General features: G+C 38.7%; 1 protein-coding gene across 6 annotated transcripts in view; it reads left to right on the top strand.

Moving 5' to 3' along the window:
• The window catches only part of axin1 (axin 1), a 130714-nt gene that overhangs the window by 74910 nt on the left and 29984 nt on the right, over window positions 1-25820 (top strand). For all 6 annotated transcript variants that reach the window (XM_043711956.2, XM_043711948.2, XM_043711951.2 and 3 more), the window contains one exon: window positions 16219-16315. In XM_043711956.2, the coding sequence (XP_043567891.1) occupies window positions 16219-16315 (97 nt within the window). The remainder of the gene's footprint in view (window positions 1-16218; window positions 16316-25820) is intronic.

Raw genomic sequence — 25820 nt, 5'->3', positions numbered from 1 at the left:
AACCTGGGTTAGATCCCATCCGGACCTGGGGGCTTGTCCACCTTAATGCCTTTTCAAATACCCAACACTACCTCTCTCCTTGTGCTGATTAGACCTAGAGAAATTAAACATCTATCCCCAACCTCGACATCCTATTATGTCCCTCTCCTCTGTGAATACTGATGCAAAGTAGAGTCATAGAGATGTACGCCATGGAAACAGACCCTTCGGTCCAAACTGTCCATGCCGACCAGATATCCCAACCCAATCTAGTCCCACCTGCCAGCACCCGGCCTGTATCTCTCCAAACCCTTCCTATTCCTATACCCATTCAAGTGCCTCTTAAATGTTGCAATTGTACCAGCCTCCACCACATCCTCTGGCAGCTCATTCCATACACGTACCACCCTCTGCGTGAACAGCCCTAGCCTGTTCAGCCTCTCCCTGTAGCTCCGATCCTCCAACCCTGGCAACATCCTTGTAAATCTTTTCTGAACCCATTCAAATTTCACAACATCTTTCCGATAGGAAGGAGACCAGAATGGCACGCAATATTCCAACAATGGCCTAACCAATTTCCTGTACAGCCGCATCATGACCTCCCAACTGCTGTACTCCATACTATGACCAATAAAGGAAAGCATACCAAACGCCTTCTTCATTATCCTATCTACCTGCGACTCCACCTTCAAGGAACTATGAACCTGCACTCCAAGGTCTCTTTGTTCAGCAATACTCCCTAGGACCTTACCATTAAGTGTATAAGTCCTGCTAAGATTTGCTTTCTCAAAATGCAGCACCTCGCATTTACCTGAATTAAACTCCATCTGCCACTTCTCACCCCATTAGCCCATCTGGTCGAGATCCTGTTGTAATCTGAGGTAACCCTCTTCGCTGTCCACTTCACTTCTAATTTTGGTGTCATCTGCAAACTTACTAGCTGTACCTCTTATGCTCGCATCCAAATCATTTATGTAAATGACAAAAAGTGGAGGACCCAGCACTGATCCTTGTGACACTCCACTGGTCACAGGCCTCCAGTCTGAAAAACAACCGTCCACCACACCCTCTGTCTTCTACTTTTGAGCCAGTTCTGTATCTAAATGGCTAGTTCTCCCTGTATTCCATGAGATCTAGCCTTGCTAATCAGTCTCCCATGGGGAACCTTGTCGCAAGCCTTACTGAAATCCATATAGATCACACCTACCGCTCTGCCCTCATCAACCTTCTTTGTTACTTCTTCAACAAACAATCAAGTTTGTGAGACATGATTTCCCATGCACAAAGCCATTTTGACTATCCCTAATCAGTCTTTGCCTTTCCAAATACATGTACATTCTGTCCCTCAGGATTCCCTCCAACAACATGCCCACCACGGAGGTCAGGCTCACCGGTCTATAGTTCCCTGACTTGGCTTTACTGCCCTCCTTAAACAGTGGCACCATATTAGCCAACCTCCAGTCTTATGGCACCTCACATGTAACTATCGATGATACAAATATCTCAGCAAGAGGCCCAGCAACAATTCTCTAGCTTTCCACAGAGTTCTTGGGTGCACCTGATCAGGTCCTGGGGATTTATCTACCTTTAACCGTTTCAAGACATCCAGCACTTCCTCCTCTGTAATCTAGACATTTTGCAAGATGTCACCATCTATTTCCATACAGCCTATACGTTAGGAATCTCATCCATTTTCTCTGACTCCACGCATAACTTTCCTCCTTTGTCCTTGAGTGGGCCAACCCTTTCTCTAGTTACCCTCTTACTCCCTATATATGAATAAAAGGCTTTGGGATTTTAGTTTCAGCTTCACAGGCAATGACAGATTTCCACTTGTCATGTGTTTTGTTTCTGCATTCTAAATTGGCCTGTTGAAACTGTCATTTTTCTGTTGCCCATGCCTACTTTTGAAATCTGTGAATCTTATCTCAAACTCTGTGATCAACACTTTTTTTTAAAATTCCCCATATCATAGCTTAATTTTCTGTGTGCACCACTTGTATTTCAAGCTTGTGTTGCAATTTGGAATACTGCAGTTGCTGAAAATCTGAAATAAAAACAAAATATTGGAAGTACTCAACATATCAAGCAGACGTGTGGAGACAAAAGCTTCAAAATTGTTGACTGTTTTCATTATTTTCTCATTCATAGTGTTCTAAACTTTTCATCCATAATTCATTGCTGACCAAATACAGCATGTTTGAAAACAGTTAAAGATTCAAGCTGACCTTTCTTAGAATGTAGCTTAATTTTGTAAAAATACTTTTAATTCCAGTAATGTATTTGACATCTGATGTTACTGTTTCTGAGATGAATTGATTTATGTGTGCCACCTCACTTCCACTTACTTTTGTTAAATACTGCATGTCTTTTATGATCAAGGTGTACATTTTTTAGGTATTTGAATATAAGCCCGTATCTACTACATTTTCTTTTCGGACTGTATTGATTGAGTTTTACCAGTTGTCATCTTTTGATGTAAGTGCCAGCTTAGTAGATGTTGATGGTTCTTCCCTTCTGCCTTTAGAACACTTATCTCTTCAAATTCCAATGAGATGCAGTCGCTGTATAGGGCGAAACAGTTGGAGAACAGATTTATCGAACCTCTATTTTGGTTGCTTTTTAACTACTGTGTTCAGACTTGCATGTGATTGCTATCTAATTTCAGTAAATATCCCCGATGACTGACAGAAAAATCCCTTGCTTCAGTGTTGAAATCTTCTGGTATTTTCATGAGATGGATTGTATCAAATGCTTTCATATAATCAATAAAATGGAGAGATATTCTTGCACCTTATTGGCTCTTTCTGCTAAGATGTTTTCATGCTCTTTCACCTTGTACAAGGCTTAAAGGGACCAGAGACTTGACCAGAGAAGTCCTAACATTTATATGGTAAATGTAGTAATAATTGTAAACCAATAAGTGATGATCGAACATTCATAGACTAATCATGGACCAGAATAACAACAAAATTCTGAATCCTGTCAACATTAACAACTTCCTATAGGACACTGGCATTGCCATTGATGGTCTGTGGGTTATACAGTGAGACAATTAGATCAAATTATGATTGAGGTCATGCAAAATGTTTTAAATTGTCTGGGACAGTAAATTCTCAATCTAGTCTTAGTTTAATCTTGTAGGAGAAAATTAGGACTGCAGATACTTGAGCTCAGAGTTGAGAGTGTAGTGCTGGAAAAGCACAGCAGGTCAGGCAGCATCAGAGAAGCAGGAGAATTGATGTTTCGGGCATAAGCCCTTCATTAGGAATGACGCTTGTGGGTTGGGTCTGAGAGATAAATGGGAGAGGGGTAGTGTTGGGGGGCGGGGGAGGTCGGTAGATGGTGAGGCCGATGGTGATAGGTCAGAGGAGGGAGTGATGGACAGGTCCTGAGGGCGGTGCCAAGTTGGAGGCTTGGGAATGGGTCAATGCAGGGGGAGGGGAAATGAAGAAGCTGTTGAAATCCACATTTGTCCCATGAGTTTGCAGGGTGCCAAGGCAGAATATGATGCATTCCTCCTCCAGGCGTTGGGTGGTAATGGTTTGTCAGTGGAGGAGCCCCAGGGCCTACATGTCCTTGACAGAGTGGGAGGGGGAGTTGAAGTGTTCAACCACAGGGTGGTAGGGTTGGTGGGTGCAGGTGTCCAAGAGATGTTCTCTGAAACAATCTGCAAGAATGTGTCCCCTCTCCCTGATGTAGAGGAGACCACACCGGGTGCAACAGATGCAGTAAATGACATTGGTAGAGGTAAAGGTGAATTTCTGACTGATATGGAAGAATCCCTTGGGCGGAGGTGAGGGGTGTGTTGTGGGCGCAAGTTTTGCATTTCCTGCGATGACAGGGAAAGGTGCCAGGAGTGGGGTGTGGACTAGTGGGGTGTGTGGATCTGGCGAGGGAATCGTGGAGGGAATGGTCTTTTCAGTACGCTGATAAGGGTGGGAAGAGAAATATATCTCCGGTGGCGAACGATGATGTGTTGCATGTGGAGGTTGGTGGGGTGGGATGGTGTCCAGGGGGATTCTGTCCTCCTTGTGTTGGGAGGGGTGGGGTTCAAAGGCGTTGGTGCATGAAGTGGAGGAGGTGCACTGGAGGGCATCATCGACCATGCTGGAAGGGAAATTGTGATTGTGGAAGAAGGAGGCCATCTGGGACTTTGAGGTGGAATATTGTCCATCCTGGGAACAGTTGCAGTGGAGGAATTGGGAATAAGGGATGGCATTTATACAGGAGGTAGGGTGGGAGGAGGTGGCCTAGGTAGCTGTGGGAATCAGTGGTTAGTTGGTCGCCAGAGACTGTGATGGAGAGGTCCAGGAAGGGGTGGGAGGTTTCCACGATGGGCCAAATGAATCTGAGGTCAGGATGGAAGGTGTTTTTGAAGTTGATGAACTGTTCAACCTCGTGGGAGCATGAGGCGGCGCTGATACAGTCATCGATGTAGCGGAGGGACAGGTTGCCAGGTGGTGCCGGTGTAAAAATGGAAGACTGACTTCCACACATCTGACAAACAGGCATAGCTGGGTCCCATTCAGGTGCCCATGGCTACCCCTTTGGTTTAGAGGAAGTGGGAGGATTGGAAGGAGAAGTTGTTGAGGGTGTCGGTGGAAGGGTACTGGTTATTTAATGTGGCTCTCTTTAATGGCAAAGATCTGATAGCATGCAATTTTGAGTCCAGCCATCAAAAGCTTAGAGCTTTGTGGAATCTAAGCTATTGTTTCTCAAAATTTTGCAACATCACCTCCACCTGCTTCCAGTAAAGTTTTTCTCTGAAAATACTTAGGGGAATTTCTGAAAGTGCATTTAACTCATACTCGGTTACTGCTAAATGTCAAGTTGTTGCAACATGTTAAATGACCAGTTGAGAAATGTTTTAGCAGGTTACTCAGTTTGATTTTAAAGTCTTTCCAGATTTAGAATGACTAATTTCTTTACTGTCGTAGAAGCATCAAAATGTTGTAAAATCAGAAATTCACAATTATTTTCCTTTTTAATTGTCTCTGAGCATTAAGTGAGTTGTGATCCATTCTAGACCAAGGTTTTGTGTATCTGTATCCTACCCTGTGAAGTACTAGTTGAAGATTTTATGGCTAACTCAGTATAAGGTTTCCAGTTTAAAAAAGCAGAAAATGTTTGTAAAAAAAAAAGCGTCTAAATGTTTTTAGTCTTTATTTCAGATTTATAAAATCTGCATTTTTTTGTAATCACCTGTAAGTTTGGTTTGCAATGTTTTGTGTCCAGAACTAATACGACATTTGACCTTCATGTGTCAACACCCTCAGGGTTTTAATTCCCATCTGCCTGCCCAGGTAGGTAATGATCGTGTTTCAAGATGTACATAGGCTAGTGACTGAGATGACAGCTTCTGCCCATCTGGGGAGTGAATGGATGGTTTAAGACACTAAATTTAAATAAGGTATAAGATTGTGATTGAGAGATTTCAGAGCACTCAATTTGAAAACCTTGAATTTTTGTCCCTTTTAAATTTGACAATATGGCGTAGAAATGTATAGATGAAGAGATCAACACCTTAATATCCATACCTTTGGCTTATAGCACATATATGCGCAAATGTTTTGACATTTGTGCATACATGAAGGAAGAAGTGGTTCTAACATCAATGAAGAGCACAAAGCATAACAACATGAAAAACAGAAAACCACTATACCTTATTGTTACTTGTGGATAGCAAATCCACACTTTTATTTTCCCCAAAATAGATACAGCTAGTCCCATAAAATAACACATTAAATGACTTCATTCTTGCATTGACATGAAAGATCATGTGGAGCGGAAACCTCACTAGCACAAGCAAACAGCAATTATGCTCAATGATCTGAGTTTGCGTTCCAATTTGCATATTTTCCTAGCTTGGCAATGGTTAAACTTTATAATCACGGTTTTCTTAATTATTAAGGTTTCAAACAATTAATGTTGCTGTTTTAAAAATACAGATAAGTTTATGCACTGTCAGACAGTACTAACAGAATGATACCTGCACATGAAGTAGTATAATGGCTGGAATTTTGTGGTCAGTATCAGAAGAATACTACTCACTGCTGATTATGCTTACACCTGTCCACAGACATCTTGTGGTTGAGCAGTAACTTGCAGTCACTGGGTGTCTGATACAGTATGAAATACTGTCCTCTACAGGAAATACAGGCCTTGTGTGAAAAGGAGAGAAAGCTGATGTCTCTTTGAACCAAACAGATTTAAGGATCGAAGATGAGGCAAGCAGTGTCAAATTCTGGATCAGTGGTGCTGGAAGAGCACAGCAATTCAGGCAGCATCCGAAAAGCTTCGAAATCGACGTTTCGGGCAAAGGGCTTTTGCCCGAAACGTCGATTTCGAAGCTTTTCGGATGCTGCCTGAATTGCTGTGCTGTTCCAGCTCCACTGATCCAGAATCTGGTTTCCAGCATCTGCAGTCATTGTTTTTACCTAATGCCTGGGTTAGCGGCAAATGTTTATTCCAGGTTGGGAACCCAGTGCCTGGGTTCTGACCTATCACCCCGTTGGAAGCCATAAAGCTGCAATCAGTCAGGGCCTAGAGGCATATTTGGTGCTAATTAGAGGTGTTGGCTGAAGCAGGAGTTGGGATCTAGACATGGATGGATAATTGAAAAGGCAAATGGCAGCCATGACTGGGGGATTACTGTTGTCTTTGGTTTCCCTTTTGTCTGTTTAAATATATTACACTTATTTGGACTGCTACTCTGGGTGGTCCTGACCATTTTTCTGAACCCTCCCTTAAGGCTTTGATGAAGACTGCAGCATAAAGGAAAGCTGTATCCTACTGACTTTCTGGAAGAAGGGCAACAGCAAAACTGACCAAACAGGCATGGCTAGAGATTGCCATGGATGCCAGCAGCTTTATTCTTCCCGAGTGCAGTTGATGCTGTCCTTTCAAAATCAAACCTTTCAGCTTTATCGCCAACAGCCTAGCACCACTGCATGACAGCTCTGTTTCACACACTCCTTTTAATACAAAGTTGTTATGCTGCATTATGAGAACTATTGTCTCTGTTGTGTTCTCAACAGCTAAGCTCAACTGTGCCTCCGATCCTCTGTTCTCCATGCTGGCTGTTTTGAAAATTGCTATCTATTACTTATGCTGTTTAAGGAGCTCTATAATGAACTCAACAAGCTATTACTTAGAAGTGTGTGGACAGGCAGCACTCTCACACTTTTTTTTTGAAAATCTAAGCCTATCAATAAGATGTAGTCAGCCATTGACACCTACAATTTTCGGAACCCCCTTCTGTCCAAACTCATCATTGGAAGTACCAGATTCTGAAAGTATTCAATGTGAAATGAAGTACAGTAAGTGAAATAGAGATGGGAAGAATTTTGTTAGGATTGACAGGTATAGAGTTTTTTTTTAAAAATCATTAAAGCTGAAGAAATGAGACTCCACACGATAAAAGTTAATTTTTATTGCCAAAAAAAGTGTGGCAATAATTAAGACTTTGCTAACAGTTCACTTTTGAATGAGTAAGCCCCAACAGACGTTTTTTTTCCTGGCATGTTTGATGTATAATTACATGCAAGACTATGAATTTGTGGTACAATATTTGAATTCTGAAGCTCTTGGCATGGTATTGTTAGAGCAAAGCTGTGGAGGAGCGACTAACTTGACAGCAGCTTTCGGTTTTCTATGTTTTACTGTATGTGTGCATTTCTGGAACTTTTTGTCAGCTTTGTACCATCATAATGGTGACAGCTAATAAACTCATACTTATTCTTACGATAATATCCCAGACCCTTATTAAGAATACTGATTTCACATTGGCTAGGCCAGAGAAAATCTACAGCTTTGTGCAAAACAAAATTTGGAATTGATTATAAAGGCAACTATAAGCATTCTAACTAGTATTGGGGGGAAAAAACTTTTTAAATTCTAATCTATTTTTGAATTCACGTTGTTTAGCTTTTTTTAAGATAGAATCAGTTTTGTTGTAAACAGGCTAGGGTTAACATTATAAGCAGAATTCAGCATAAAATTAGATTTGGATTCTTCACAGACCAAGGCTCAGCATGTCTAGATCTGCGGGGAGCATTGGTTCTTTTTTATATGGAGATTAAGAGGAACAGGGCCTATGTAATGAGCAGATAAAAGCAAGAGATGGAAAGAGATTCATTACACATAGCTCTTAGCATTCTGGGTAGAGGTTTACACCCAAAAAAAAGGAAGTTTGATGTCCCTTCGTTGTGCTCATTCAGTGAACTGTGAAACACTTTGAAGAAGCTTATCTGTAGTTTGAGGGTTTCCTGGGAGAGTTGCTGGCTAGCTGGCAAGAGAAGGCATTGAGCAATATGAAAGCGATTCAAATGCCAGGGTATTAGACTTGGGCAAACCTATTGGTGTGACTGTTTCAGCAGAAGTGCATGCAATCTAATGTTTGGAATCTGATACTGCTCCCGGTAAAGAAATTGTTTCATAACATCGTATCGAAGGAAATTAAAAATTGATATACAGCTTGTGTTTAAAGCTGAATGCCCTTAGGATTCTTAACCTTGATTTATATTATCCAAAGAGATCTGTAGAACCAGTTTTATGGAAATAAATCTTTTGATAATTTAGAAGGGCAGGAGGTATGAATCAGAATGCTAGCATTCTGATATTTCCTCAATGGCCAGTACTTCGCCTATCTTATGGTCTCTATTCTCTAATGAAAACAACAATTTAAATTTGAATGTTGTGTAATCCACACAGTTCCTGTTACTTGTAAGAGAATTGTTTCTTTACAAAGGTTTTCCTGTGGTCATTTAAACCTTGAATAGGAAGATGTTTTTAAAAAATATTTAAGAATAGATAGATAAAACATGTAAATTTGCTATGCTAAAATAAAACAAAGAACTGCAGTACTAAAAGTCTGAAACAAAAACAAAATGAGAAACTCAACAGTTGTGGTAACTTCTGGAGAGAAAGCAGAGGTAACATTTCAAGCCTAGTGACCTTTGTGAAGTTCTGAACTCTGCTTTCTTGCATACCTGCTGAGTTTCTACAGCAATTTCTGAATTTGGAATGCACTTACATGAGATGGTATGGACTTCTGGGCAATGGGGTTGAAAATTATGCAAACTGCACAAATAAATAAATAGTGGGAATACTGATCATATGACTTTGATTCCCTCATGAAATTCCCTGGATAGTATATTCCCCTTTTCTCCCCATCTACCTGAAGGGGGAAGAAAAAAAGGCAATGCTTCAAATTGGAAATTAAAACAAAAGATTTTGGAAATGTTTCATTTTGAATAACTTATTTTTCGAAGTACAATCATTGTCATGTGGCAGCTGATGACATCATTGGCCAATTTAATTGTCTTTGGTCTTAATTAAAAGAGGACTGTTGCCTGGGAAAATAGGAGAACGCCCTGCTCTTCAGTTAATGCCAGTAAATGTTCTACCCGTAGCATTTCATCCAAAAATGAGTCTTTGACAATGAAATATTTTGCAGGTTATGGTTAGTTGTATGATATTTAAAGATTCAGGTATATGTTCTCCCTGAAGCATGTTATAAAATAAAAATGTTTGTATAAGACAATTAATTAATTCTGAATTCCTGCAAGTTTTCTAGCATGTGGCAGCACATATCAGAGTAAATGGAGGTACATTTAGATGAATGAAATAAATCTATCTAGTTAGTCTGCCACTGTAGTTGTCTGACCTTGAATGTACTGTAATATAAAAAAAGTTTTTGAATCATCTCTGATCAAATGTTATTTTCAAATCTTGTCAGCAACCATATAATAATCTTATGCTATTATATAATGCCACAACTATAAGTTAAAAGTATAACATTTAAAAAGAAAATTTTACAAATTGCTGCATCTACTCATACCATTTTTAAAATTCATCTAATTTTCCCTTAATTGTCTTCTCTCTAAAGGGTCTTGGCTTTATGATAACATTGGTGTTACATTGCTAATGCTGATGACTTCCATGATTTTTATTCCTTCATTTTCCACGTTTTCTATATTATGCAAGGTTTTACCACTCTAAATGGAGCCCCCTTGATAATTTTTTATCAATGTACAAATTTCACATTTCTGCTGGTTATTCTTCTGCTGACCCCTTTCAGCTTCTTCTCCTTAAACTAAAGTGGTTTAGACAAATTTCCCAGCATGCCATAACATTCTATTTTCCACGCCATGTGTGGTGACCATATACTGGTGCTTAGTATTTATAAGGTTTTGAAATGCTTTTTCCCCAAGTGTTAATAGTTCAGTCCTCGTCATAAATAAGCATGCAATTTGCATACACCTTGAGCAGCAGAAATAAAAATGTCAGCTACGTCTGGCATCTTGAGCACATCTTTGCGCCCCCCCCCCCCCCCCCCACCAAAAACTATCAATTTACTTGTTTCATGGGGATTTTATTGGTATTTAATTTGCATTTTCTTTAGTCTGTGCCAGGACAATGACCAAGATAAATGCATGTAGTGGAGGACTTTTATCATAAATATGTGGCATCGCTATCTTGCTGCACTATGCTTGAAGTTGAAATAAAATGTGACTTATGGTGCCCCATTGGTAGTTTTGTTTTTATAATTTAGATATTGTGGTATTAAGCCAATCAATAAGGATCAATTTTTAATGTAACTTTTTTAAAAAATCAAATTTAATATGCAGACAATGTTTGCAGTCTAGTGCAACAAGACTGTAATAGTGTAGTAATGTAAGTGCAGCAATTCTAGAAGGGCGGTATCCTGTAAAGGAACTACCTTAAATGAGTTAATTATGCTCTGTTTTCAGAATACACTGTATTTTGGATTTGACTTTCTGCTTCAAAAAGTTTTGTTGATTATTGACAATTGTGTAAAAATACACATCTCTTCAGTTCAAAATATGCATAATTTATGTATTCTGGATCTGTTTTGATACATTTTTTAATTTGTCAAATGTTTTATTTTTGCCTGGAGCAATTTTACAAAATTGAATAGGAAGCAAATAACTGTCACTCAAATAGAATTGAATACATGTTGTTTAGAAAATAACAAATTTGGTGATTTTTAAACCTCAACTCTGCAACTACATAAAAATGTTTGATCGTACATCTTTTTTAAAAGGTCTGCACATATGACACTGTTTTCATTAATCATAAGTGCAACCTTGGAGTCTTCAAGATTAAATGTTAGCATCCATTGTGCTGTACTTCATTAAAGAGGAGTAGGAGGGGCATGTGAAATTAATGAATCAGAATGTGGCTTTGTTTGAACTTGCTGCTAATGGATGAGTTGGCAAATAATGTTAAAATAGTCAAACCTTTCAAGTTCAAAGGTGGCACTAGGGAATCAATCCAGGAAACATCAAAGCCAGCACAGCAGGACAGAACATGTGTTTGAAACCGGATAGATTAGAGGCCATTATCAGTGGTTTGCCATGATTATGTGAACAAAGACATGTTCTTCTCTTTAGGATGGCGTTGAAGTGTAAAACAAAATGTCCCAGCACCACTATGTGGGAATCTGAACTCTATATATTCATATGCTGGGTAACATGGATCATCATCCTGCTTCGACAGACTTACCTTATAACTAAAGTTGCCCATATAATTAAATTTTTAATTGCTCTTTCCAACAGCAATCCTGAGGAAGTATAAAATAATTCAGGGTAACTCAAGTGAAATGTCTTTTTTCTTATTCACTTTGGTTTTTCTTGAAAATATAAGTAAGTTGCCAGTGACTTAAAACTGTTTTAGTTGGATCCAGTGTTAGAAGTTCATAGCTATTTGCTATTTCAATATACTATGGGAATGTAAAATTCAGGAGCAGGAGTATGTCATTTATCCGTTGCAGCTTGCTCTCCATTCATTCGGGTGACTGATCAGATTCTGATTTCCCCTCCATTTTCCTGTAATGTGTCATAACTTATCTGTCAAAATTTGTAATTTTGCATTGAATAATGCAAAATCCTAGCCCCTGCTACTTTTCTGGGGAAGAAAATCCTATAAAAATTGAGAGAAGTTCTCATCTCTGGCTTAAAAGAGAGACTGCTTATTCTTAAACTGTTCCCTAGTTCTAGTTTTGCCTACAAGAGGAAACATTCAGCCTATCAAAAGTCCTCAAGATTTTGCATGTTTCATTAAGTACATACCTTATTCTTCTTAACTCCAATGAGTACAGGCCCAACTTGTTCAATCATTTTACAGAGAATGAAACTTCATTCCAGGAATGAGTCAACTGAATGTTTCCTGTACTGCTTCTAAAGCTTTAGTATCTTTTTGCAAATAAAGAAAGCAAAGCTATACCAGTTGTGGTTTCATCCACGCCCTGTGCATTTCCTTTTTATATGCAATTTCCCTGACAATAAATACCAAATTTTGGTTTCCTAATTATTTGCTGTTGCTGCACACTTAATATTTGTGATTGTGCCAGTGCACCCAAATCACCGTACACCACTAAGTTGTGCAGTCTCTCCATTTAAATGAGATACTGCTTTTCAGTGAAGTCGTACAGTCATAGACATGTACAGTACAGAAACAAACCTTTTGGTCCAACTCATCTTTGCCCACCAGATATCCTAACCTAATCTAGACCCGTTTGCCAGCACTTGACCCGTATCCCTCTAAACCCTTCCTACTCACATATCCATCCAGGTGCCTTTTTAAAAGTTGTAATTGTACCAGCCTCCTCCACTTCCTCTGCATGAAAAAGTTGCTCCTTAGGCCCCTTTTAAATCTTTCCCCTTTCACCCTTGACCAATGTCCTCTTGCTCTGGACTCCCCAACCCCACCCTAGGGAAAAGACCTTGTCTGTTTACCCTATCCATGCCCTGCATGATGTTGTAAGCCTCTATGGTTGACACTCATCCCTCCTCCGCTCCAGGGAAAACAGCCCCAACCTATTCAGCCTCTCCCTGTAGCTCAAACCCTCCAACCCTGACAACATCCTTGTAAATCTTTTCTGAACCCTTTCAAGTTTCACAACATCCATCCTGCAGGAGGGAGATCAGAATTGCACATATTCCAAATGTGGCCTCACCAATGTCGTGTACAGCCACAACATGACTTCCCAACTCCTATACTCAATGCTCTGACCAATAAAGGAAAGCATACCAAGTGCTGCCTTCACTATCCTATCTACCTGTGATTCCTCTTTTAGGAACTGTGAATTGCACTCCAAGGCCTCTGTTCAGCAACACTCCCAATGTTTCCTGTTAGTGGGTGCATTCATATTTCCCCCATGGTACTTAATGATATTAAATCATTGATGTTGTTTGTAAATAGTTGAGGTCCTAACCGTGAAGAAGAGTTACTGGACTCAAAACATTAACTCTGTTTCTCTATCCACATCTGCAGCATGGCATGCTGATTTTCTCCAGCAATTTGTATGCTCATTTATTTCAGTCTCCAGCATTCTCCGTTCTGTTTTTTTCCCCACAACACTGATCTCTATGATCCATTGCTAGTTACAGCTTGCCAACCTGAAAAGACCCACTTATTCCTGCTCTGTTTCCTGTTAGGATTAATAAGGATTTGTTAACTAACTTATTTATCCATGCTTGTTATCCTTATGCCATATGTTGTGTAGTAACCTTTGGCACCATATTGAATGCCTTTACGAAATCCAAGTGCACCATGTTTACAAGTCTACCTTTTTATCTAACTTATTGTTACTCGTTAAAGGCCTTAATTTAATTAAACTCAAATTTCCCTTTCACAAAACCATGTTGGTTCTGCCTGGGGCTTTTCTAAGTATCCTGTTATCGCTTCCTTAATAATGGATTTCAGCAATTTACCTATGAGAGACGTTAGTCTAAGTGACCTCAATTCTTCCTGCTTTGTCTCCCTCAATTCTTGAGGGATGTTGTTACATTAGCTTGCAATATGAATGCATTTTCTAAGCTATCTTTGCCATCCTGAATTGCATGTGGATTAAAACCAGCCATGATTTATTATGGTACTGTACATGTCCGATTTATTTCTTTATGTATGCTGTCATAGTGTTCTGTTAAGTTGCCTGTACTTCCACAAGCAACCTCCCATCTTTCATATTTTTTAATATGAAACCAACTGTATGTCTTGTTCTCGTGAGCTAATTTGGTTTCTCACCACTGTACCAATTGCATTATTTGTTAATAGAGATACTTCATCTATTACCAAATATCAAATACCTAACAATATTCAGGTCCAAGATTTGGGCAAAATGAATATAGGATAATTATCCGTCTATACATATTTCTATTCATGCTAACAATTCATCTGTTTTGTTACAAATGCTGCACACTTTCAGAGAACGCGTTTAAGTCTGTCTTACAATTACTATTCTTTTCTGCTCATACACTCCCAAATGTATATTCTCCCTTCTTTACACATCCTAGTTATTATTATCCAAATCACTCTTGCTTTATAATCTCACAATTTCCCATTTAAATTGACTCCTCTCTTTCACATGAGCCTCAATATAAAATAATATAACTAATATACAAACACATCATTGTTAAGAATAGAATATATTCTGTGGAAATGTATTTGTATGTATAGAATTGTGGCATATTTGGTACTGTAATTTACAAGATGAAATTGCAAAATATCTCTCACTAGATTTGCTTTCTCATCTTTTGTGTGTTGTCAAAGTCGGTTTTTGCAGTCCTTTGCTGGGCAGTTTTTAAAAAAAAAACTGGGTTTGCTTTACACAATATAAGCATTAATAAAGGCCAGATTTAACAAATACAGGATGCATGCAGTGATCACCTTCTGGACTTGGAGAGAGAAAACGTGAATGACCAATAGTTTCTGTGCCTTATTAAATTTGAATGAAATGAAGTTGCCATTGTTTCCAGAAAAATAATGCTAATAGGTCGTGCTCAATATAGGAAATTTAAATACCATATATACTCGTGTAAAGTCGATCTCACGAAAAGGTCGACCCCTTATTTTTGACCAAATATTCTACGATTTTCCATATATCTCGTGTAAAAGTCAACCCTTATAAGGGAAACTGCATGTTCCTATTTACCCACTTAAACAAAATCGCATTCATTCATTCATAATTCTACTTAGCCCACTTTGTTTACTACAGTATGTTTTGATTCATTCATTCAGACCAGTAATAAGTCTATCGATACTTATCACACTATGTTCACTTTACATCCAAAAGTTAATATCGTTAAAAAGTTAATCATTTTAATTATGCCATTATATCTGAATAAAAGTGATTATATATTAGCTACGTATATCTTTAATTCTTTGACAAATTTGTTAATGTTGCTGAGGTTCATCACATACAAGTGTAAGTAGGAGGGAAACGGAAGAATTTGGCGGGAAAGTTCAGGATGTTTACATGTTCAGAATTTAATAAATGTTTCATTTTAAGTGTGCCATTATACCAGTCCCTGACATTGAACATGTGATTTTGCAGGATTTCAATGAATCTTTAACATGTTACATTTTCGTACTGGTACGTATAAACAAAATTACTACCAGCAATTCATTGTGTTTTTCTTCTTCACCCGGGATTAGTTGAATAATCAAATTGACCTCTGCTAATAATACAGTATTTTGAACTGCAGCATGAATTTCAGCCCCTCAAAACTTGTGTAATAGTCGACCCTATAAATTGAATCTTTAAAAATAGTCTAAAAATTTGACTTTTACATGTGTATATACAGTATAGATATAGAAATGTGTGGATAATGTCAGGTAGAGAACATGATTCAGGTTAGTGATGTATTGAAAATGGTTATTGAATAGTGCCAATTGCTTAACTTATGGATTCTTCAAGCAGGTGAATCTGTTAACTGTTGTTTTGCTTCTTCGCACTAGTATTTTCAAGGGTTGTATACCTTAAACTCCTGTAAATATTGTTTTTTGAGCAGTTGTTTCTGGCTCTCTTGTTACTGTTGAGGCCCTGTGATTTAAATGATCAAGTTGAAAGCGCGAGTTTTCTCATTGTTATGCAGATAAGTGTTTACAACAGAGGATTGGAAAATTAACTTTCTTCAAACTATTTCTGGAAGCGAGTCATTGTTTTTCCTACAGTTGACATCTCTTTGTACTAGAGGAAAAACGTCCAGTGAACACTTCTTGACTGAAACTATTTGTTGTAGAGGCCTCAATATTTTCTAGTTTTCCTCCTCTTGCTACCTTGTTTTCAGTCGAATATTCATGAGAAGTGCAATAATGATGCAGATTATTGTTTGGCTCAGATGTAGTTTCCAAAGTGGCATGAACAATTTCATCTTATAATTCTGTACTCTGCCATGTTTAATGAAATTGCCTCCTTTTTTTGGGCAGAGATGGAATTCCACCATACAGAATCCGAAAGCAACATCGACGGGAGATGCATGAAAGTGCCAAAGCAAATGGGCGAGTGCCTCTACCTCACATTCCTGTAAGTATTGCACCCTCAAATATACCTTCTACAGGTGAGCAAAAGACGTTTTTAAAACTGTTGCTTTTTAAACTCTTCAACAGAAATGTAGATTTTAACTCCGCTTCATTCATCTCATTGTTCTTAGCCATTTCTCCTTTTGTTGTCCTATTTACCAAAATCTTAAAATTGCGCAGATAATGGCTGACTTGGAGTAACAACTAATATTGTGAAATGCATTCTTATTTTCGATTGGAGTTTGTTCTGCCTGTGTTCTGCAAAAAGATTTAAATAGTGAAAGAAAGCCTTCAAGTGTTAAATCTGAAACACAAAAAAAATCAAAGCGCACTCATGAGGTTAGATATCTTCAGGTAAGAAAGCAAAAGCTTTGTCATTTTGGATGGAATCCTTTCTCAAACCAATTTTGCTTCAATAAAGTGATGCATTTCTGTAAACTTCCTTGCATAATAACCTTAACCAAAGATTCTTGAAAATTGCTGCGAACAGTTTCCACAGGATATTTTTCTGTAATGACACAAATATTTATCAAAGACTGATTCTTGCATTGCAATAAATTGACAGATGACCACTTGCTTCATTATTTATGGTCAGTTAGTCACCTATATAAAGCAAAAAGAAAATCAGTGGCTGATTCTCCTCTTTTTGCCATTTAAGAGTTATCTTTGAAGTATTATTACAAGAGCCTTGAACCTTTTATCGGTATTAGTATAGTAGTAGGTGTAGAACCCTACTGCCAGATGTTGCTTGGTAAGTGTACTGGACTTAACTTTCAAGACTAATTAAATACAGGGAAATACACTTCAGTATAAATCTTCAAGGCCCTTTTTAGTCAGGACTTTTACCAGAACAATATATTAAGATATTTTGCCAACTTGATTTTAGTTCAGTTCTTACATCACAACACTACTTTAGGATGTTTATTTCTTCAAATACTTAAGTCCTTTAATTGGGATGTAAACCAATTTGAGTGCCAGGAAGGGTGGGATAATACTCCCTCCATTTTTTTTTATTTCTGGTACAGGAGGCACAAACTATTGGGAATGTGGAAAGAGAAAAGAAGTCAATTGGGGGAAAGGAAATATTGATTGTATTGGTGTTTCCCAGTTGACTACAGGGGTTCAAATCCTAAATTTTATTATAGACCTCCTGGAGATAGGTATGTATGACAGCTTTGTGGAGTAATACTATTTAAGAGCTATGTTTTAAACATGCAAATTTAATTTGATAAAGGTCCAAAATAGGCAGTGATGCCTTATTGTAACTGATGTTTGTACTTATGTATATATGCCATAAAAATATTCAACTTGTGTTATTGTAGCTAATTAATGATGAGTCATATTAATGCGAAAAGATAACATCTCATGTATTTGTGCATGAGATAACATTAGCTGTATGTCAGCTTCAAAAACAAGATCATAAATACTCCAACTTGTACTTCATGTTGTGATATTTATTTGAAACTTAAAATGGTCCACTTGAGCAATAAAGATCAAGTTTGTGCAAGATCTTGGGAAAGACCATTAACCAGAAAATAACTTTTTATTAAATCATTTGATCTCAAAGCCAGCAGAATTCAAAAGGATGCTTTTGATCAGTGAACCTGAACTAATTCTAGAATGTGTTGTTTACCAGTTAATGAAATTTGTCCCATTTGGTTGCTTTGTGCTTGATTATCAATATAATCACATTGAGATCATCTCTTTCAGTTCAAAATAGCTGTTTGTATCTTAAGACCAAACTAGGACATGTAGTTTTTTGTGAAAAAATAAAAAAAAACAAAACAAGTACAGCTGCACAATCCTTTATCCGAAATCTGAAAAGCTTCAAAGATTTTTTTCTCCATATCAAGGTTGTTTGGCGTGCAAACAGTTAACCCAACTCCACACTTACTTGACTCATGTCACTTAGATGTGACGGGGGATTTGAGGGGGGGTGGGGAGGTGGCAGACATCAATTCTGTCTCAGGGCCCACAGTATCTACAGGTGCATCTGCTGTTCGGACAGATTTTTAAAATTTCATCACTAAACTCACTTATTCTGAATTTTTCAGATTTCGGAATATCAGCTGGACCCAAGGGTTTCTGATAAAGGACTGTGTACCTGTAATTTTATTTCTGCACCTAGTTCATTGTTGAAAATTGGTGTATTACAAAGTGGTTTCGGATCTCACATTTCCATGCTATCTACTGCATACTTGAATCATGCTGAAATTAAAAACAGGGACACTAATGGACATAACAGTCCTAGATTCATTGTCAGTTCTCATTTCCTCTACAACTTTCAATTACCAAAAATTATTAAAGAACAATTTGTATGGTATACTGGCAAGTTCTCTTGATATCTACAGCATGCCTGTAAAAGGTTTACATTGAAAATTTAGATTTGTTCCTTCTCTGATTTTGGCTAATGCTGAATGGTTCCACATTACTATCCCACTGAGCCTTTGTTTTGCAGAACTTGCAAAACAAAATTGTATTAGCCATTTACATTATAATGTGAAGTTGCAGTTCTGGATCCAAGTTCCGAGCAGATTCCAAGGAATGAAGATTGCTGCTGTTTGTATACAATTATGAATTTGTAAACAAAGTGAAAAAAATTAAGCAAATTTGAGATTGTAGTCCAATATGTACAATATGCGCTCCAATCTGGTTTACTAATGTCCTTCAGGGAAGGTAACTGCCATCCTTGCGTAGTCTGGCCTGCATTTGATTCCAGACCCATAGCAATGTGGTTGACTGTTAACTGCCTGGGCAACTATGGTTGGGCAATGAATGCTGGCCTAGCCAGTGATGCCCTCATCCCATGAATTAATTTTTTAAAAAAAGTTGAGTTCAGTATTTGAATGTTTATGGCTTAATTGATTAGGAAAACTAGAGTAGCATGTGACATTTTAGTGACGCTATTAGCCACAATTTTATTTATCATGACCCTAAACTTGTTGAATATCAGTGCACTGTTCTTTGCTGAAGTAAGAAATCTCAGCCAATGACATAGTAGAGAGTTAATTTCTAGCTGTTCTGACTGGAGATAGCTTTGCATCAGGATAATCAGATTGGGTTTAATTCCATCAGTACAGTCATAAATTCTTCACCAGAAACGGCCTGGATTCTCACAATCTCTACTCCATTCACATTCAATACGGCAAAAGCAAATCCACCATCAAACTAATCTTATTAAGGGAGTTCAGTTAGCTTTGGCTTTAAATTAGATTATATTCATCCTTAAGCTGCAGAAGACCTAGTCTTCAGCTTTGATCATTTGGTTGTGAATAGCTGCAACGATTGGGCACTGGCTATTCCCAGCTGCGCAGCCCTCTGTTCATTCACATTGCTGCTCTTACTGCATGGTTGCTGTAGAGAAGCCTTGACTGATCAGCCTTATCCGGATGTGATTCTGTTTTATTCATCACTTCTCAAAAGATGAAACTGAATAGGGGAAATTGGTTGGCTTTGCACAAGTTAGATCTGAAATAAAAGATATATCCAAGTAGGTTATCTTAGCTTGTCTTTATAGCTTAACAATAAATGTTACAGTTTACACAAAATCTGTGATGCCCTTCATCTGACTTCAAAGCACTCAATCATTTGAGATGTAAATCTACTGGTATTTCAAGTACAGCAATGAGGTATTTTGAAACATTGGCATAAAAGCTAAACTTGAAGTAAGGGAAAAATAAATGTCAGTTTTGAAAGGAAGGGCATAACACGCTATTAAATTCCTGGCTTTTATCCTCACAATTAAGGTCTCTCTTTCAAATAGCACTGTAGCTCAATAAAAGTGAAGAATGGACACTGAGTAACAAAAAGGTTTTAGCATCAAAGTAAGTTGTAACTGTGGGGGTGTAAGGGAGCTGCAAAGAAGATTTCCTGTGTTCACTGTGCATAAAGAATAAACTTAATTAAAAGCCACATTTTATAAGTGTTACATAATCCTCAAAATTGTCCTCAGTGGTTATTAATGTAATATTCTTACTTATGTTATTGCCTAGATGACATATGCATACATATGTGTAAGTTTAGACCATTAGACAACTGAGTGGATTGGATCAGATACCCATTTTAAGCTCCTGTCTAATGATTGATTTGCATTGATTTCAGACGGTGCACTTTTGAGTTCTGGGTTCAGCCATTCTAGTTCCTGCAGGTGGGTTAGGTTAAAACTAACCCGATGTTTTGAAAGAGGATTCTGGTGTTCTTTTTGACCCAGATGTAGCTGTTAACTAGTGCATAGATTTTGCAGGATAATTTCACAAAGTGTAATTATTTCCTGAAGCTGCTACAATAACCTTGGCTATTTTTGTGCAAGTAACATTTCAGGTAAATATATAACTCTCTCTCCAACATTTTTAATCAATCTAACTGGGTAAATTGACATTTTTCCTTAAAATTAACTTCAACACTTGTAATTCAACTGAAGTTACCATCCAACTGTAGGCAGTGTTTTCTTAAATTTTTGAAGTTACAATTCATGCAAATTGATGACAGTACTGTGATGATCCTTACTTGTAAAACAGTACAGCTATAAAACAATGAAGGAAAAATCATGTTTAACATATTCATAGTCAAACAACACAGAAACAGACTCTTCAATCCAACTCATCTGCGCCAACCAGACATCCCAATCTGATCTAGTCCCATTTAACAACATTTGGGCCATATCCCTCTAAATTCTGCCTATTCATATACCCATCAGATGCAATTTAAATGTTACAATTGTGCCTCCCTCCCTCCATTTCCTCTGGCAGCTCATTCCACACACACCACCATGAAATGTTACCCCTCAGGTCCTGTTTAAATTTTTCTCCTCTCACCTTAAACAAATGCCCTCTAGCTTTGAACTTCGCCATTCTAGGAAAAAGACTTTGGCTATTCACCCTATCCATTCCCCTCATGACCGTTTAAACTTGTATAAGGTCATGCCTCATCTCCAGTGCTCCGGGGGAGAAACCTCAGCCTATTTAGCTGCTCTATAACTCAAATCCTCCAATCTTGGTAACGTCTTTGTAAATGTTTTCTGAACCCTCTCTAGCTTAATAACATCCTTCCTAAAGCAGGGTGACTGGAAGTGAATATAGTATTCTAAAAGTGGCCTCACCAGTGTCCTGTCCAGCTGCAACATGATGTCCCAACTCCTGTACGCAAATATTCTGAACAACGAAGTCAAGCGTGCCAAATACCGCTATCACCATCCTGTCGACCTGCAACTCCATCTTAAAGGACCTATGCACCTACACCCCTAGGTCGCTTTGTTCGGCAACACTGTCCAGGGCCTTACTATTGTACTGTACAAGTCCTGCCCTGATTTGCCTTATTAAAATGCAACACCTCACATTTATCTAAATTAAACTCTATCTGCCACTTCTGCCCATTGCACCAGCTGTTCAAGGTCCCATTTTACTCTGAGATAATCTCACTGTCCACCATTTAGTGTCATCAGTAAAGTTATTAACCATGCCTCCTACACTCACCTCCAAATCATTTATATAAATGATGAAAAGCAGGGAATCCAGCATCAATCATGTTCTTTGAGAGGTAGCAAACTGAATAGATTAAAGGGAACCAGTAGATGTAATATATTTGGATTTCCTTCAGGCATTAGAGGTACTGCTTATAAGGCAAATTTTTTAGTGAGAGGAGAGCCCAGTGTATTAGAGGTAGTAAATTAGCATGGATGGGGTATTGGCTAACTAATAGAAGATACAATAAGCATAACCGAGGTATTTTCGGGATGGCAACCTGTGGGTTAACAACTTGGATTAAGGATGTGAATGCATTGTCAGAATTGAAAAGTTGAATGTTATTTAAATTTTGAAAGATGGTAGAAGGCTCCAACATAGTGATTTGAGGGTTGTTGTTTGTAAATCGCAAAAATCTAGCATCCAAGTTCCAGTAGGTAATGCAGAAGGAAAATGACCTTTTAGTTCAAAGGAACTGGAGTTTAAAAATCAGCAAGTCTTATTAAAATTATACAAGGCACTAGTCAGCCCATACCTGAATTACTGTGAACCGTTTGTGATTTTTGAGAAGGTTTGTAGCTCACATTGAGGTTCAGGTTGTAGGTTTGCTCGCTGAGCTGGTAGGTTTTTTCTCAGACGTTTTGTCACCATGCTAGGTGATATCATCAGTGAGCCTCTATTGAAGCACTGGTGTTCTGTCCCACTTTCTATTTGTGTCTTGTTAAGGTGGATGATGTCATTTCCGGTTCTTTTTCTGAGAGTTGGTAAATGGGGTCCAAATCGATGAGTTTATTGGAGTTCCAGTTTGAATGACAAACCTCTAGGAATTCCTGTGCATGTCTCTGTTTAGCCTGTCCTAGGATGGATGCGTTGTCTTAGTCGAAGTGGTGTCCTCCTTCGTCTGTATGTAAAGATACTAGTGGGTCATGTCTTTTGATGGCTAGTTGGTGTTTGTGTATTTTGGTGGCTAGTTTTCTGCCTGTCTGTCTGATATAGTGTTTGGTACAGTCCTTGCATAGTATTTTGTAAATTACATTTGTTTTGCTGGTTGTTGGTATAGGGTCTTTTAGGTTCATCAGTAGCCGTTTGTGTGTTCGTAGGCATCATTGTAGCCCACAAACCTACCAACAGCTACAATCTTGCTGCCTGTTCATAGGGAGTTTGCATTGGACTGTGCCCCTGCAACACTCATGGAGTTTCATGAAGTAGTTTTTCATTAAGTAGTTAGGTTGCCCAGTGAAATCAACAGAAAACAAGTTGAGCTAGATCGGACTCGAGCCATGCTAAAATAGACAAGAAGGATGCTTTAAGGTCCAAAAGGAAAGTAACTCAGAACTGCCTTAAAAATAATCCAATTCCAGCACTGCAGCATGAAATACCATATATGTATTTTAACGATGTGCATTTTCATAACTTTGCTAACAATGCAATTTAAGTGTTAACAGTCTAGTATGTAAATACTATTTCTGCACAAACCTGATACCAAGGTGACTACGCATGGTAATGTAGTCACAATTTTCAAAGATACATCCTCTCCTCCAGAATCTGATTCATAAGATGTAAGTGCAGAAGTAGGCCATTCATTCATTAAGTCTGATCTGCCATTCCATAATGGGTGATTCTATGTGTTTCGAAAAGGTAACCGTTGATCTAGCTTTAATAAAGCATCTGATCCATTATTCCCTTCCAATTGCCAATTCCGTAAATTACCTTTTATCTGGATCCCAAGCATCTGGGATTCCACTTGTGAATCTTGGATGTTATTTGCATGAGAATTCTGGATGCTTAGCATCCGTATCATGGGGATTTTACTGTAATAACCTGGATCATGGTATTTAGGGCACATTTTCAATGTTGTGAATGTCATAAAATTTGGATACATTGAAAAGAGTGAGAAAAAATGGTGTAGAACTTCAAAGATTTATGGAATGGATGGACAAATAGCAGATTTGTGAAACAATTCAAATTGCAAGGAACAATATAAAAATAGACCACAGATCTGTAGGGGATATGAGATCAGAGGTATCAGCAAGTATGTGCCACTAAATCAATGAAGATGACAGGACAAGTTGAGAGAGTAGTTAATACACATATAGATTTCCAGGTTTTAATAATGGAGGCATCAGGTATAAAACTAAAGAAGCAAAGAGAAATTACTTCTCATTGCTTTTGCTGCTTTTATCAATTACCTAATATTGCAATTGGTTAGAATATTGAATGTGCTGGCTGAGTGTGTGGTGGTGGCAGGATTAATCAGTGTATTGAATAGTCATGATTTGGAGATGCTGCTGTTGGACTGGGGTGTACCCAAAGTTAAAAATCACACAACACCAGGTTATAGTCCAACGCACAGCAATCAATAGACAAGAGTGTTCCCTCTCCATCTGAGAACATTTCAGCAGTCCAGGACATTCGACCATTGACCTTCGGATGACTGTTCTCCAAGTCAACTTCAGGAAAGCAATAACACAAAATGGCCTAGCAGAGGCTGATAGCCAAGTTTTGATACCCATGGAGATGGCCTCAACTGGGACCTTGGGTTCATGTCATGCTATAGGTGACCCTGTTACACTGTGCTCACACAGACGCATTCCTACAGGCCCATACACTCACGCAGACCCTCTCTCATACGCTCACGCATACACTCCTACACTCATGCATGCACCCTCTCACAGACTTACCCCTTTACACTCTCACTCATACACTCACTCTCTCACAGACACTCAACCTCCGTTCTCTTCCCCCCCATATGCATACACCCACATGCAGACATACGTATAAGTTTGTGGGGTGAATTTGTGCTTGCAGAATTACATTTTACTTTACTCAAAAACTGCATGAATCCATGTCAGATTCTGTAAATCCATTTTTTTCGATTAGTATCGGTCTGATCATTGGGGCACAGACAGCCTCACACAGGGTAGCTCACACCTTTAATGCGTTATCTGGGCCGACATGACACCAATTGTTTACGTTCACTTGAGAATGTAGCTTTTAAATGTTCTGTGCTTTACATATGAAAGAACTGAAACCAACATGCTCATTCTAAAAGAGGAGAGACTTAACAAACAATCCAGGGCTTTTTCAATATATAATTTCAGTTACATCACACTGTAAACTTTTGCTATAAATTCTGTAACTTATGATCTTTTACTCCACAACGACCTGAAGGAGCAGCGCTCCGAAAGCTAGTACTTCCAAATAAACCTATTGGACTATAATCTGGTGTTACGTAATTTTTAACTTTGTTTTGAATAGGGGTTTGGATCTCTACCTGAAAAGGAGGGATGCGACAGGGAGAAGGCAGGGGAGTATCACAGGTAGATTGCTGCAGTGGCGAGCTAGTGTAGAAGTGAGTGTCTGAGTAGTCTCCTGTACAGTTAGGTAAAAACAATGACTGCAGATGCTGGAAACCAGATTCTGGATTATTGGTGCTGGAAAAGCACAGCAGTTCGGGCAGCATCCGAGGGGCAGGAAAATCAACGTTTTGGGCAAAAGTCCTTCATCAGGAATACAGGCAGTACAGGCAGAGTGCCTGAAGGGTGGAGAGATAAATGAGAGGAGGGTGGGGGTGGGAGACGCCTCCTAGCAGAGCGCTTTAGGGAACATCTCTGGGACACCCGCACCAATCAACCACACCGCCCTGTGGCCCAACATTTTGACTCCCCCTTCCACTCTGCCGAGGACATGGAGATCCTGGGCCTCCTTCACCGCTGCTCCCTCACCACCCAACGCCTGGAGGAGGAACGCCTCATCTTCTGCCTCGGAACACTTCAACCCCAGAGCATCAATGTGGACTTAAACAGTTTCCTTATTTCCCCTTCCCCCACCTCACCCCAGTTCCAAACTTCCAGCTCAACATTGTCCCCGTGACTTGCCTACCTGTCTATCTTCTTTTCCACCTATCCACTCCACCCTCCCCTCTGACCTATCACCTTCATCCCACCCCCATCCACCCATTGTACTCTTTGCTACCTTCCCTACCCTCCTTCCTGACCTATCACCTTCGTCCCAACCCCCATTCACCTATTGTACTCTATGCTACTTTCT

This window comes from Chiloscyllium plagiosum, unplaced genomic scaffold (genome assembly GCF_037043375.1).
Source record: "Chiloscyllium plagiosum isolate Xiang-an unplaced genomic scaffold, Cpla_swu_hap1 HiC_scaffold_20, whole genome shotgun sequence".
Taxonomy (NCBI): Eukaryota; Metazoa; Chordata; class Chondrichthyes; order Orectolobiformes; family Hemiscylliidae; genus Chiloscyllium; species Chiloscyllium plagiosum.
Note: the sequence above shows the minus strand (reverse complement) of the source record. Positions and strands in the feature narration are given on the sequence as shown.